The 14281-nt window shown below is 35.8% G+C and overlaps 1 protein-coding gene across 5 annotated transcripts in view; it reads left to right on the top strand.

Annotated features, from left to right (window-relative positions):
- Positions 1–14281, top strand: part of LOC144974988 (uncharacterized) — a 151179-nt gene that overhangs the window by 73368 nt on the left and 63530 nt on the right. For all 5 annotated transcript variants that reach the window (XM_078918602.1, XM_078918604.1, XM_078918603.1 and 2 more), the window contains exons 21-22: positions 9514–9604; positions 11259–11396. In XM_078918602.1, coding sequence (XP_078774728.1) covers positions 9514–9604; positions 11259–11396 — 229 coding nt within the window. The remainder of the gene's footprint in view (positions 1–9513; positions 9605–11258; positions 11397–14281) is intronic.

The following is a 14281-nucleotide window of genomic DNA, read 5'->3' as shown; positions in this document are numbered from 1 at the left end:
GAGTTCCATCTCCCTACAGAGGTTGAATGTCATGGAACACCATTCTTCACGCTCAAGGGCCATTACCGAGCAGTCGATTATCTTTTTGCCAGTTATTGCCTCCACATTTCCTATCCAGGACTTCATTTATAGTTAAATAGTCAAGCATTTTTCGTATCACATCTGTATCATAATCCCATTATATATTACCTACCTACTGACCCCCCAAAAATGGAAACCTAAATATCAATTATAACTCTGGAGTTTGTCAATCAATGTGTACCAAATTTGGAGGAAGATAGCTGATGTATCTGGATTAATGGACATGTAAACAATCAAATTCAAAATTGAATGCATAGATGAATAGACAAAATAGACAACTTGGTATAAAAGAATGCGTTTTTGTGGTGAGCACATCACTGCGTGGAATCAGCGCTATTTCAAATGGAACCCCCAAGGGTCCATTAACCCTCCCTGCTGGCTACCTGCGTGAGGTCATTGGAGTAACTGGTATCAGGCAGTGTCGTGCCCTTTGGGGGCAATTATGGATATTTATGGTCTTATGATGTGTTGGTATAGCGGGAAAACAATAACAGCCTCTTTCACTTTATTATTTTGATTTGAAAAATCAGTTGTCTTTCTAAACATCAGTGCAACTTTGACATTCTAGTGATTAATAGTTTTCTTTAAATATCGCAAAATTTTTATCTAATTTTAAGTGCTTGTAAATTTTGGTGCACTTAATTTTTTTTAAAATGTTATTCAAAACTCATCAGCAGTATTCGTGAGTTTTAATAAATATCAAAAGTAGATACATGCATCTATTTTCCTGTGCAATATTATCATATTGGCAGTTGATTTTCTTGATTTATTCTTGGTTTTGTTAGTTCTGTATCTTTTTTAACCATTTCCGTCCCTCTCAAACAGTAGTGTTGGTCATAACAGTAAACTGACATGATTTATGTCATTATGTGGTAAAATAACCCATGAGAATAAACATTTGGATAAGATTTTAATGACCATTAAAAACTAAAACCCAATATTGTGTATGCTTTCAATATCTCAATTTACTACCAATCTATCAATAAAGTATGACCTCTTTACAAGAACAAAATCAATCACCCAACAAGGTTGCTGGACATGCTACAAATACTGTAGTATCAATCATCAATTACAACTAACACTAGGCACTAGTACAGTTAAATTAACTGATTTGCTCAAACAAACGGACACAGTATGTGGTCAAAAGAGGACTCAAATTTATGAGAGCATATAGTTTATTCCAAGTAGCGACCTCTTTCTCCTTATTGACCAACACAATCCAAAACGAATCACACTGTCCATACAGGTTACTTATAACCATCTCCTTTCCTCCAAAAAGACACATTTAGTCATTGTCTTATAAAGTCATCTGATATACCATTGAACTCCAGTGAGTCAAATTTAGAGATAAAACATTTGAATAACAATCAGAACCAAATCAGTATAACACCACAGGCATACCACAGCAAGGTCATTTGATTTATGGGAAATCACTGCCATATGTATCTGGATGCATCAGTCTATAAAAGGTTAACACATTAACTTGTGCACTAAAGGAGAACTTGAACTTACATTGTATTACTTATTGAACATGCAAAGATACGAATATTTGAGATGGATTTCAATGACCCCAATGGAGCCTTCAGTGAAGTACATTCATAAAGCAATTTATAACACCAGGCCAATCAATACAGAGACAATAAATGAAACACAATCAAACATTGACACCTATATGACACTATAAAGACGTAGATTTCCTGAGACAACCACACAAAAGCAGCATATATCTTCTAACAACAATGCCTAACATTCATAAAATATTTAAATTGTGACTTGAATTGTAAGGGATTAAAGTATAGAAGACAGTCATCAAACCATTGAATAAATAGTCTTTCGAATGTGCCCAAAACTACATATTTAAGTCAGTTAAATGCTTTAAAAAAAAAAGATTAATAATATTTTCATCTAATAGTTTATTCCTAAACTGATATTTGGACATAATTCTTAACATGGAATACTATGGGGGAGAAAATGAGGATCATGCCAAATAAGAATTTTACAATAAAAAACTCATATCTTTTAAGATTTTACTGCCCGGACAACAAAACATGGTATGTGTCGAGACCATTATTTTTACTTTACAATTATGCTTGTTTAATCAATTTTTGATGATGTGAAATAAATTATCAATATGCAAATTACTACAAATGAATTTCATTGGTAGCTCAAAAACCACTAAATTGACACATCTGTAATGAGCAGCCTTAAGAGGATACATTATTATCAACCATGGCATATGATGAAAGAAACCCTTGCTTTGCTTGTGGTGAGGAAGCAATTTTCATATTCATGTTAGCAACTGAGCAATACCATGAAATATTGCAGCAATTAATTACCATCAGCGGCATCACAGATTTCCCCCTGACCGCTACCTATTCCACCCATGGAATGATCTCACTAATGGGGTCGATTTGACCCAGCTCTGAAATACCGCTCAGAGGGGAAAATGCCATGCAGTGACATATCTTAAAACAAACTGAATCAAGAAAACTCAAGCCTTATATGCTAAACACTTTAACCTGGACACACCTGGACCCATCAATCATTGGTTGTTTTGACAGCTTACACGTCAACAGTTGTGGTCATGAGTGAAGATTTTAGAGGACTGACTCAAAGTTGCATCACTTTCTCCGACCTTATGAATTCATTAGTGAGACAAATCATAAAAGTAAAAAAGCAAAATTGTGTCCCAGTTACTTTTGAATACAGAAAGAATATAACCGATCTCATTTCACTGAAAAACGAAAAATGCTATAAAAATCAAGAAAACTGGTCAATAAATAAAAAAGTTGCTAAAATAAGCAAAAAGCAATTTTCATAATCAAATTTGCTGGTAAAACTGTTGATTTTCAACCGATTTTTATTAAACAAAGACCACTTTTTTACCTCTTCAATGTGACTTCAACAAAGTAATTTTCAAATTCATCTCAATGATATTTAATACTTTTAGTTTTTACCCAAAAAGCTAACTCAGAATTGTGTTAATAATAATAATAATAATAATAATAATAATAAATAATAATATAATAATAATAATAATAATAATAATAATAAAATAATAATATTAATAATATAATAATAATAATAATAATAATCTTATTGTCCAAATTAAAGGCAATTCATGTGAGGTAAACCATGCTCAGTTTGGTTCATGGTATGAACATCAACACATTTGCAAATACAGACACAGCCATACACGAACATACACGCTTGCACATTGTTTCTACACATGTATACAAAAGAATGAGCGTACATACATACACACATACATCACACACACATACATTAACACATACATACATACATACATACATACATACATACATACATACATACATACATACATACATACATACATACATACATACATACATACATACATAACATACATACATACATACATACATACAACACATACATCTAATGCATACATACATACATACATACATACATACATACATACATACTACTACCTACCTACCTACCTACCTACCTACCTACCTACCTACCTACCTACCTACCTACATACATACATACCTACATACATACCTACATATATACATACATACATACATACATACATACATACATACATACATACATACATACATACATACATACATAATAATAATAATAATAATGCTGAAAACTTATATAGCGCTATAACTCCGAGACACCAGACTCTAAGAGCTTAAATTACAAATTACTTTGGCTGAAACATACTCATTTACACACACAAGCACACACACACACAAAATACACACACACAACACAACACACAACACAAACCAAACATATCTTGCTTCTCATACCATCTACTAAAATCGAAACAAATATGTTTTAAGCGAACGTTTAAAAATAGACAAAGATTCTTTTTCACGTATGCTCTGCGGTAAGGCGTTCCAAATAGAGGGTCTGAAATGAGAAAAGGATCTCATTCCAGCATTTTTCCAATTCGAGGGACAACTAGTTTTGTGGAATCACTGGCCGAACGTAAGGGGCGGGGTTTTGAATATCTTTCAATTAGTTCTGAAAGGTAGGAAGGAGCAGTACCTTCAAGACAACGATACACTAAAACACAAGCTTTGAATTTAATCCTTTTCTCAACAGGCAGCCAATACAGGTCATGAAGTAGAGGTCCGGCAGAGTCGCACCTACGCTTCATGAATACTAGTCTGGCAGCGCTGTTTTGGACAATCTGAAGACGTTTCAGATTGTATTGCGAAACGCCAAACAACAGAGCATTACAATAATAAATTTTGATAGTACGAGGGACACAACCAGGTGCTTGGTCACATCCTCAGATATGAACCGTCTAATGGAAGCAATTTTTTTTAGTTGGAAAAAGAGAGATCTAACCAAATTATTAACCTGATGCTCCATCGACAGTCCAGAGTCTAAGAATGTGCCAAGGTTTTTCACTTTGTCAACAATTTGAATGGAGGCATCCCCCAACTTCAAATCTGTTTCACTTTTCCACTTCCTGTTCCCCACATACAGCACCTCCGTCTTATCATTCAGTTTCAGTCTGTTCTCATTCATCCATTTCTTAACACTTTGGATACAATTTTTACTATTGGCTGATACTTCTTGTAAATTTCTCGTATTGGAAACGCAGTACAATTGCGTCTCATCAGCGTATTGATGGTAAGACAGACCGAAACTTCTGATGATTTTAGACAAAAACAAAAAAAAGACGGGTCCAAGTACTGAACCCTGGGGAACCCCACAATCAGGAAAGATTTCCTCAGATCTATATTCATCCAGCGTAATAATCTGTTTACGATTAAAACAAATATGACCTAAACCAATCAAGGCTGCACCAGACACGCCATAAGTAATTTCAAGACGTTTGAGAAGAAGATTGTGATCAATAGTATCAAAAGCAGACGATAGGTCAAGCAAATTCAGCAAAGAACATGAACCATTGTCTATAACAGAGAGGAGATCATTAACAACCCTAACAAGTGCGTTTTCCGTCGAATGATGTTGCCTATAAGCAGACTGAAATTTTTCTTCAAGACAATTATTTTTAAGATGAGACAGTAATTGTTTCAAAACAAGCTTTTCTAAGATCTTAGAGAGAAAAGGAAGATAGAGACAGGGCGATAGTTTTTTAAGTTCTCTTTATCGAGATCAGGTTTTTTCAAAAGGGGTTTGACATGAGCAACTTTGTAAATGTCTGGTACAACACCTGACTGCAACAATTATTAACAATACATGTAAATGGTGTTAAAATTACATCAATGCATTTTTTTAGAATGGCAGTATTTACGGGGTCTAAATCACAACTTTTAGTTGGAGACGACATAATGCCATCACATTAGTCAGCTTCAGTAATCTTTGAAAAATGTGTTAATGAATCACCATGAAAAGTGTCAAATGTTGTATGGATCGATTCAGATGAGAGTTCTTTCCTGATGGTATCCGTTTTTTCTTTAAAATATTGACCAAAGCGAGTTGGTAGATCTGCACGATCGATTAAAGATGGGAGAGCTGATTGCTTCTGTTGTCCCAGCAGTTCCTTGGTCAAGCAAAGAATTGTCTCGAACGTCCAGTTTTTGAGGCTTTCTTCATAGAATTTCTTTTTGGCCCTGAAATTGACGGCTTTCGCGTTATTTCTAGCGCGATGTACCGCTTCTTATCGACAGCATCTCTGGACTTGAGCCATTTTCTTTCTGCCCGCCTCCTGGCTAATCCATTCAATTTTATTTCGGTATTATACCAGGGTGCTTGACGTCTCACTTTTACTGCTCTAGTTGTTAAGGGAGCATGCTTGTCCACCGTACCAACAATTGACTCGTGGAGACCATTCGCATCATGTTTATTTTTAACGTTATGGTCAAGGTCTTGTTTAAAATGTTCATGTTTATATTCTTCAAATTACGAGATGTTATCATCTTTTTTACTTCGTGCTTCATTGGAAATAAAACGCAAAACACAACTAAATGATGGTCAGAGATTAATTTATCAATATTTGAGACAGGTGAAGAGAGAGAATGTTCAATGTCTGTAATGACATGATCTATTGTGTGGCCATGGTTGCTTGTAGGACCGCTTACAAGTTGAATATAGTTGTTTGTGTCAATAATCTCCCGAAATACTTCCGATTCATTTTTGTTTCCAAAATAATCAATGTTAAAATCACCCATAAAAATATTATGCTTTTTGTTAATGGATTGCATATACATAAATTCTCCGAACTCTGATAAAAAATCAATTGTTGATATTTTGTTTTGTTGGCTTGGTGGTGGGCGGTAGACACAGTGAAACGACTTTTTAAAATTATTTTCATGAATGGCAAATCCAGCGTACTCAAAACTTCTAAAATCATCATGGTGGAATGATATCTTGTCAAAGAGTGACAAGTTGTAAATAATTGCAATTCCACCTCCTTTCCTCCCAATGTGTGGAAATGATTTAATACAAAAGCCTTCGGGTGTAATTGCTTTCATAACTGGATCATCATATGAATGATTAAGCCATGTTTCCAAGATGACAAAAATAGTAATTTTATGATCTTCAATAATGTCAATAATATCTTGAGTTTTATTACTGCACAATCTAACATTTAGTAATCTGACTGATTCTTATACTCGTATGATCACTACGTGCAGGTTGTTGTTGTTGTTGTTGTTGTTGTTGTTGTTGTTGCTCAAGACGGTGCTGTTGCTGTGAGTTATTGTCATGGTGGTCGTTAATTTCATACTGACTGTCACGGACAGTGTTGACATTTGACAAGGAACGTTGAGGATTATTCATTGAAGTGATTAGATTGGCTGGGGGACGAGTGTTGATAAATTGAAGCGAGGATCGAGGTCGTAGGGGGAGCGGGCGTGGGGTTGGCCGATGACCAATAACGGTGGTAATAGGGCGTTGTTTTCGTCTACCCCCTCTGAGTCTGTTCATAAAATTAGTATTATAAATAGATCGATGTACACGGTAGTTGTTAAAAGTTGTAAAATATAGCACAATGAATAAAGTTACATACATACATACATACATACGTACACACATACATATATATACATACATACATAACAATAGTGTAATACTCTGATGACTGGCCATGTCTTCATTTTGGACGAAGACATTGGAAAGCTTGAATCAAGAGTCAGCAAGATATACCATAGTGGTGGAATATTTTTATTCTCCAAATATTCATTTGGGCTATGTGGTCTTGTGGTATGACACTCGCTGTCGGATTGGAAGGTCCTGGGTTTGAGCCTCGCTTGGCACATAGTTGAGTCCTTGGAAAAGGTTCTTTACTCACATTCTCTCACTGTACTCAAGTGTAAAATGAGTATGTGGCCGTTAACAGCGTTGTCTCTGTCCGAAAAAATTATAATATCGCCTAACGGGCATCATGTCCCGTCCTACATGTTAAGTGTTGCTGTTGGTTAGGGACCCCTTGTAAAGCACTTTGAGCACATTAGTAGATATTGCGCTATATAAAAGCTCAATCTCAATGTTATATAATTTAAAGTAATGATTTTGCATCAGAAAAATTAAGCCAGAGTCTCCTATCTCATCATTACAATAAAATTGATTCTAAGAGTGACGAAATCGACCCACAGATAATGGAAATACAAATTATTCAGAATATTTTATTGTGTTTACAAAAGTTGTCATCAAAGTCATTTTTCATTCCCAAAATTGTAACCTCTGTTCGATTTTGAAGTAGGTGTAATGTCAATGGTTTCCAACTGCAAATAAAAGACCCAAATCGCATTTTCTACTGTATTAAAACTTTTTGTCAATATGTTGAAATATCCTCAAAACTGAAAACAGCCAGTCCTGTGACTGTCCATTTACCATTGACAAGTAAATGTCATAATCAGCGACAGGTCATAATACGTAATGAGTAACAACTGCACTCAAAGTTTCTTAGCATCTGAGAAGGGAGTTTTGTCAAACACAGCAGAATTTTAATGTTCAACTGTATATGAACAATTGCATAGATTTGGTTTTAAATTGATAATGCTTTGCCTCTAATGTGAAAATCAAAAATAAAAGTTTCTAGCTTTTCTTTAAAATCTTTTTATTTTTCAGCTCTTGACTATTTCATTGCAATATTTTATAAGAAATTAAGCCATTTGCATCTATTGATTTAATTGACATTGGAGCTGCATGTTATCAACATACAGATGATAATTGCTATTATGTTGTCTGATGTCTGTATAAAGAGTGTTTAAAAGAGAGAAAGAGGACAGATCCCTGAGGTATCCAAAATTCAAAGGAAAAGGAGTTGGAGGAAGAAGGTGTCCATCATCCAGAATTGATTGCGGTCAATCAAGTCAGAGTGGGACAATCTAACACAACTATACTGACATATATTTTAAAAGTATTGAGTTGTCAATTAGGTCAAAGCCCATGTTTAGGTCAAGAGGGACAAGAATATAAAAGTTTCCCCTATCAGCTGCATAGAGCAGGTCTTTTTGATCTTCAACAAAACAATCTCTATAATATGATGCTACCTTCATGCAATTGTTTTGGTTTGTGTAGATTGTGCTTCTCTAAATACATTCTCAAATGGATAACTACAATCTTTTCTGTTATTTTAACTGTAAGAAAAGGTTTAAGACAAATTTTAAAATTCATCATTTTAATAAAGGAGTGACAACAGGATTTTGGAAAGATTGGAGAACTGTACCAGAAGGAGAGATTTATTAATTAGAAAAAAAATTGGGAGCGAACTGCTCCAAATGGGTAACAATTAAAAGTATTGAAAAGGGGTCACAGTCACAAGTTGTAGATGGTGAATATTTTATAATTGAAATGACCTCTTCCTTTGTTGATAGGGGAAACTCACAAAGTCAGCTCTTGCTGGCAAAAAGATAAAGAACTGGCAAAGCAATTTGAATCAAGTCTAGTTTTTTTTGTGGATATTTACTGCTGTAGTCATTCTTCTTCTTTCAGTCAGGGTGTCAGCTCTGTTTTGGCTTTTTGCATGGAAACCTGATCTTTAAGCATTTCTCCTTTAGAATGTATATTTCCACCAAGGTCCTATAATGTGCAATTTCCTGTCAGCATAGCGAGGATCGAGTTTGGGTTCCTAATTTCATTGTTCTCTCACTGGCCAGATGGGTGGTCAGTGGCTCAGTGGCTGTCCTTTAGTCAAAGGGACATGAGTGAAATTATAAACCTTTATCTTTGGTTGATATATTCCATGGATATTATGACATTTTTTAGATCTCTTCGAAAATATGAGTGATCAATCTTTTCCCTTGAAATGATTGTCCATATTTCGCATTTACGTTTTTGAGTGTTGGTGTTAACGGTAAACATAAAATGGCTCGAAATACCTTTGTCAGAACTTTTATATTTTGTTTGTTTGGTTTCTTTTTTGTTGGGGGGCTGTTGTATGGATTGCCATTGAATTTAGATTATTTTTGGGCAATAGATTATTGCAATTATATATTTTTGTTTCAGACCCGCTGTGAAAAGCGTGTACATGCTGGAGTTTCATCCCACATTGGCCATTGCAAGTCGTATCCCAGCAGCCCTCAGACATGCCTATTGGGTAAGAAATATCATTGTGGTGATGGATGCTGTGTTTTACTTTCATTGATGGACAGCATCAAAATATTCATCTGCAAAACATATCAGTACTACAATATATAACTGAATGGGTACAAAGTCTCATCTTGTGACAAAGTAAGTATGCTCAGTGGGTGAGTGACAAAGATAGCAAACTCACATGGCATTTTATCCTTGATTAAGACAAGTTACACACATTAACCTGCTTGCCCCATATATGAATGTATACCTTGCTATTGGATTTATAGACATTGACAGAGGTTTTACATAAGGGGTCCCTAATAAATGACCTGGACTGAGAAGTGTTTGTAAGCATAGAAATTAATGTACAGTCTAAGACATATTTGTCGAACATCTTTTTGATGAATTCTCAAATTTCATGAACTGAGATTGAATTCCCAATTCATTTCCTTCACATTTTTATTATTATTTGTCAAGTCTTATATGAATTCCACAGATTAGATGAACTAACTTTAACCTATTTTTCTACTCTAAGGCCACAAGAGGTAGAAATCTCTAATAAACAAAACAAGAGCTTTGCAGCGGGCTATTGCTATTAAATCAAACGCATGTGATCTCTCTCTCTTTCTCTCTTTGCCTCTCTCTCTCTCTCTCTCTCTCTCTTTCTCTCCCTCTCTCTCTCTCTCTCTCTCTCTCTCTCTCTCTCTCTCTCTCTCTCTCTCTCTCTCTCTCGTCTCATTCTCCCCCCCATTACACCTATCCCTGGTTGTCAATCAAGATCATTCGATTACCCCGACCTCTATTGGTAAGGCACTCATTTTACTCTTTTGTGCTGTGAGAGAATGTGAGTAAAGAGCCTTTCCAAGGTCTCAACTTTGCGCTGCCCAGAGCAGGACAAACCAGGGACCTTCAGGTCTTAAGACGAGTGTCACATCACAAGACCACAAAGCCGCAACCAACACCTCAGTCTGTTGGAGTAAATCAGGATCTGATATTGAATTTGAATTGATGTTTGGGTTAATTAGTGTCAAATCTTTATATCTATTCAGGAGATCGAATGAAGAGAATGCCTCTTATAGTGAGCGAGAGAAAAAACAAACGAACAAAAAGAATGATAAAAAAATAATTTTTTAAAAAAGACAAAAAAACAAACCTAAAAATTCTGACCCTTCTGACTTTGATATCAATTTTTGACATCTGATTTGGCCAGACGGCGAGTCACATTTATTACAAATGTCAATGGCCAGTAAATCATGGTCTCTGACTATTACCATTACACACCTCTCTGCTCTCACTTTGATTTGACATGTGCCTTTAGCCTTTCAGTCCACCCCTACACTGCTACACATAACTTAAGTACTTAAGATTAAGTACTTCAGTATGATATCCCTTGTTTTAAAACCACAATTATGTATTCATCGTATTACGAATTCAACAATTTTTTTTCTGTTGTCCCGTGCAGTAAGGGTCTGTGTATGTTTTGCGGTTTATTTATTAAAGGTTCAACTTTTTTTGGTAAAGATAATAGTTTAACACTTGGTCAAATTATTTTTAAAATTTTTTTTATTTTATTTATTTCAGTCATCCATTATAACTAATTAATTAATTGTATTCACATGATGGATATCGCAGTGATTTTTAAGTTATCTATTTAATCTAATCTCTTCTCTCAATAGAACTTGTTTGAGATTCATCGCCCAGATACTGCTTATGCTGGCTTGATGATGGAGAAAAAAATGCTTCAAATGGCTTTGAAAGAATGGGAGAGCTTGCCCATCTTGGGCACTTCCTTTTCAATGCAAGTTCAAAAAGATGTGAGTCATTGATATTTTATATAATTAGTTTAACCTTCTCTTTACCAACTTTAGGAAAATTGTCATGTTCATCACCAGACGACAATATCTTTCTTATTTAGATTATTTTCTTCATTAAACAATTTGAAGATCAACTTTAGTTATCACATGACTTAATGTGTCATGTGACAATTTTCTTTCCATGTCACCTTTACTTTTGCCAAATCTACGAGGGCTCTTTCAGAAATAACCGAAAAATGCCCATTGCTCAGCAACCAGTGGAGATTTTTTAATTCTGTAAACAACATGATATTCCTTATTTCCTTACAAATATTCCCAGAAATTATGAAGTGCATCATTTTGCACAATGAATTTCTAGACGATTTTAAAGATGGCGGCCCACCTTGAAACTTGGTCAAAGGAGGAAATCAGAACTGTCATACGTTTTTTGAACGCCAAAAGTCTGAATCCTACCGAAATTCATAAAGAACTTCAGAGTGTATATGGTGAGCATGTTATAAGCCGTACACAAGTCTATCACTGGTGTAATTTGTTTGAAGCCGGCCATTCCGACTTGACAGACAGGGAAGGGAGAGGGCGTTCGATAACTGCGACGTCAGAAGACAATGTGAAGCGACTTGATGAGCTTATTCGTCAAGACAGGAGGTTGAAACTTCATGAAATCGCAAGCAGTCTTGAAATTTCGGAAACTTCTGCCCATAGAATTGTATTTGATGAACTTGGCTACAGAAAAGTCAGCGCAAGATGGGTTCCTAACGAATTGACAGACAATCATAAAGAACAAAGATTGGACATCTGCAGGGAACTTTTGAGAAGAAGCAAGGGCTCACGCAGGGTTCACGGGCATACTGCCAACGCCGGCGGAGACTTTCTAGGGTACGATGTGACTTTTCTTGACAGCATAGTCACCGGTGATGAGACTTGGTTGCACCATTGCACCCCAGAAACAAAGCAAGATTCGATGACATGGAAACATCCATCCTCACCTGTCGCGAAGAAATTCAAAGTCATGCGGTCAGCAAAGAAAATAATGGGAACTGGTGCGACGTTGGCAGAAGTGTGTCGACAGACTTGGCTGTTACGTAGAAAAATGAAGGACGAGTCAAGGTATGAACACGTGCAAGAATTTTGTTGATAGCATAAAAAACGCGGATTTTACAGGCATTTTTCGGATAATTATGAAAGAGCCCTCGTAAAACAATTCAACAACCATTTACTGCTGGGTGAAGAACTATGTGGTGAAAAAAATGTCCATGAAGTTAGATTGAATTCTGTATGGTGTGTGTTGTATTTTTGGTAAGATGGTGATGATAAAAAGAGATATAAATCAATGGAACACGAAACACAGCTTATTCGTTTTCTATTTAAAGCGGAAGACGTTGCTCTTTTCACCAAAGGTTTCCATACAGTCACAAGAGTTACAAAAGTGACTCGTCATTCGTACATTCATTCATTCATCATTAATTTCTTAATACATTACATTCCCCCAACCTTAAATAATGCTAATACAGAGATAAAAGTTAAGGTGAATATATATCTCATAAGGTGTTGCTGATTTTCTCTGCAAAAATTATTAATAGTTATTTGATAGGTGAGTTTCTTACCGACTATCAGAAATTTAGAAGTTGTTTGATGAGAGATAAAGAACAAGTGACAAAACAAGGTCACATAACAATTTATAAAGATAAGTGGCTCAAATCCCTTGATTGGTCATGGTAAAATTACAAAGTTAACTTTTCCGGTGGTTTAATTGTTCTGTGTGATCTTCTCAACACTGGTGTGGTTCGAACATTATTTTCAAATGTGGTCGGCGTCAGACTGTTTTCATCATCTGCTGTAGAAGTAGTAGTCGTGGGTTGTGTTGACTGAATTGATCTGCCAAGTCAACTGGTTTGCTATTCATTGCATTACTCATACCCATTTGTTCAGTGTCTATTTCCCCTTCCCCCTCTTTAGAAAGAGATGCCCCAGCATCGAGATCAACATGAGTTGGGATAATGTGATCTGCATGAAAGCATTTAACTTGATCAGTTTCATACATTTGAACTCTGTAAGACATGGGACCTGTTTTCGCAACAATTTTGGCAGGCAAAAATTTTGGGTCAGATGGATTGGTATTGCTTTGGTTTTTAACAAAAACATTGTCATTAATGGTAAAGTCTCTAAACTGAGAATGTTTGTCATGGTAAGTTTTCTGACAGTCCAAATTCTTTTCAACAGTTTTGTGCACCTGATCATGAATTAAATCTAAACGAGTCTTTAATTTTCTACCAAGCAACAGTTCAGCTGGGGTGAGGCCTGTAGTTGTTTGTGGCGTTGATCTGTATTTCAGAAGAAATCTGTTTACACGTTCAGGAACACTACCATTGTTCATTTTCTTCATCGCCGACTTGAAGGTGGCAACTACTCTTTCAGCTAGGCCGTTTGTAGATGGGTGGTATGGTGTCGATTTGATGTGTTCTATGCCGTTGAACCGAAGGAAATTTTGAAACTCTTCGCTGACAAACGATGGACCATTGTCCGAAACAATTTTATCGGGTAATCCATGAGTTGCGAACACATGACGAAGTTGAAAAATAGTATCCGCTGAGGTAATCCGTTTCATAATGCGAATTTCTAGCCATTTAGAGTGCGCATCCACAATAATTAAGAACATATGACCTAAGAATGGGCCAGCGAAATCAATGTGAAGACGACTCCAGGGTTTGGTTGGCCAGTTCCATGATTATAGGGGTGAGTGAGCGGGTACGTTCCTAAAACTCTGGCAATTGGCACACGATTTCGCACAGAATTCGATATCCATATCAATTTTGGGCCACCACACGTAACTTCTGGCAAGCATTTTCATCCGAACGATTCCTATGTGATCCTCATGGATGAGTGAA

Source organism: Berghia stephanieae, chromosome 6 (assembly GCF_034508935.2).
Source record: "Berghia stephanieae isolate SIO BIC M18660-M18661 chromosome 6, UCSD_Bste_1.3, whole genome shotgun sequence".
NCBI classification, from domain to species: domain Eukaryota; kingdom Metazoa; phylum Mollusca; class Gastropoda; order Nudibranchia; family Aeolidiidae; genus Berghia; species Berghia stephanieae.
Note: the sequence above shows the minus strand (reverse complement) of the source record. Positions and strands in the feature narration are given on the sequence as shown.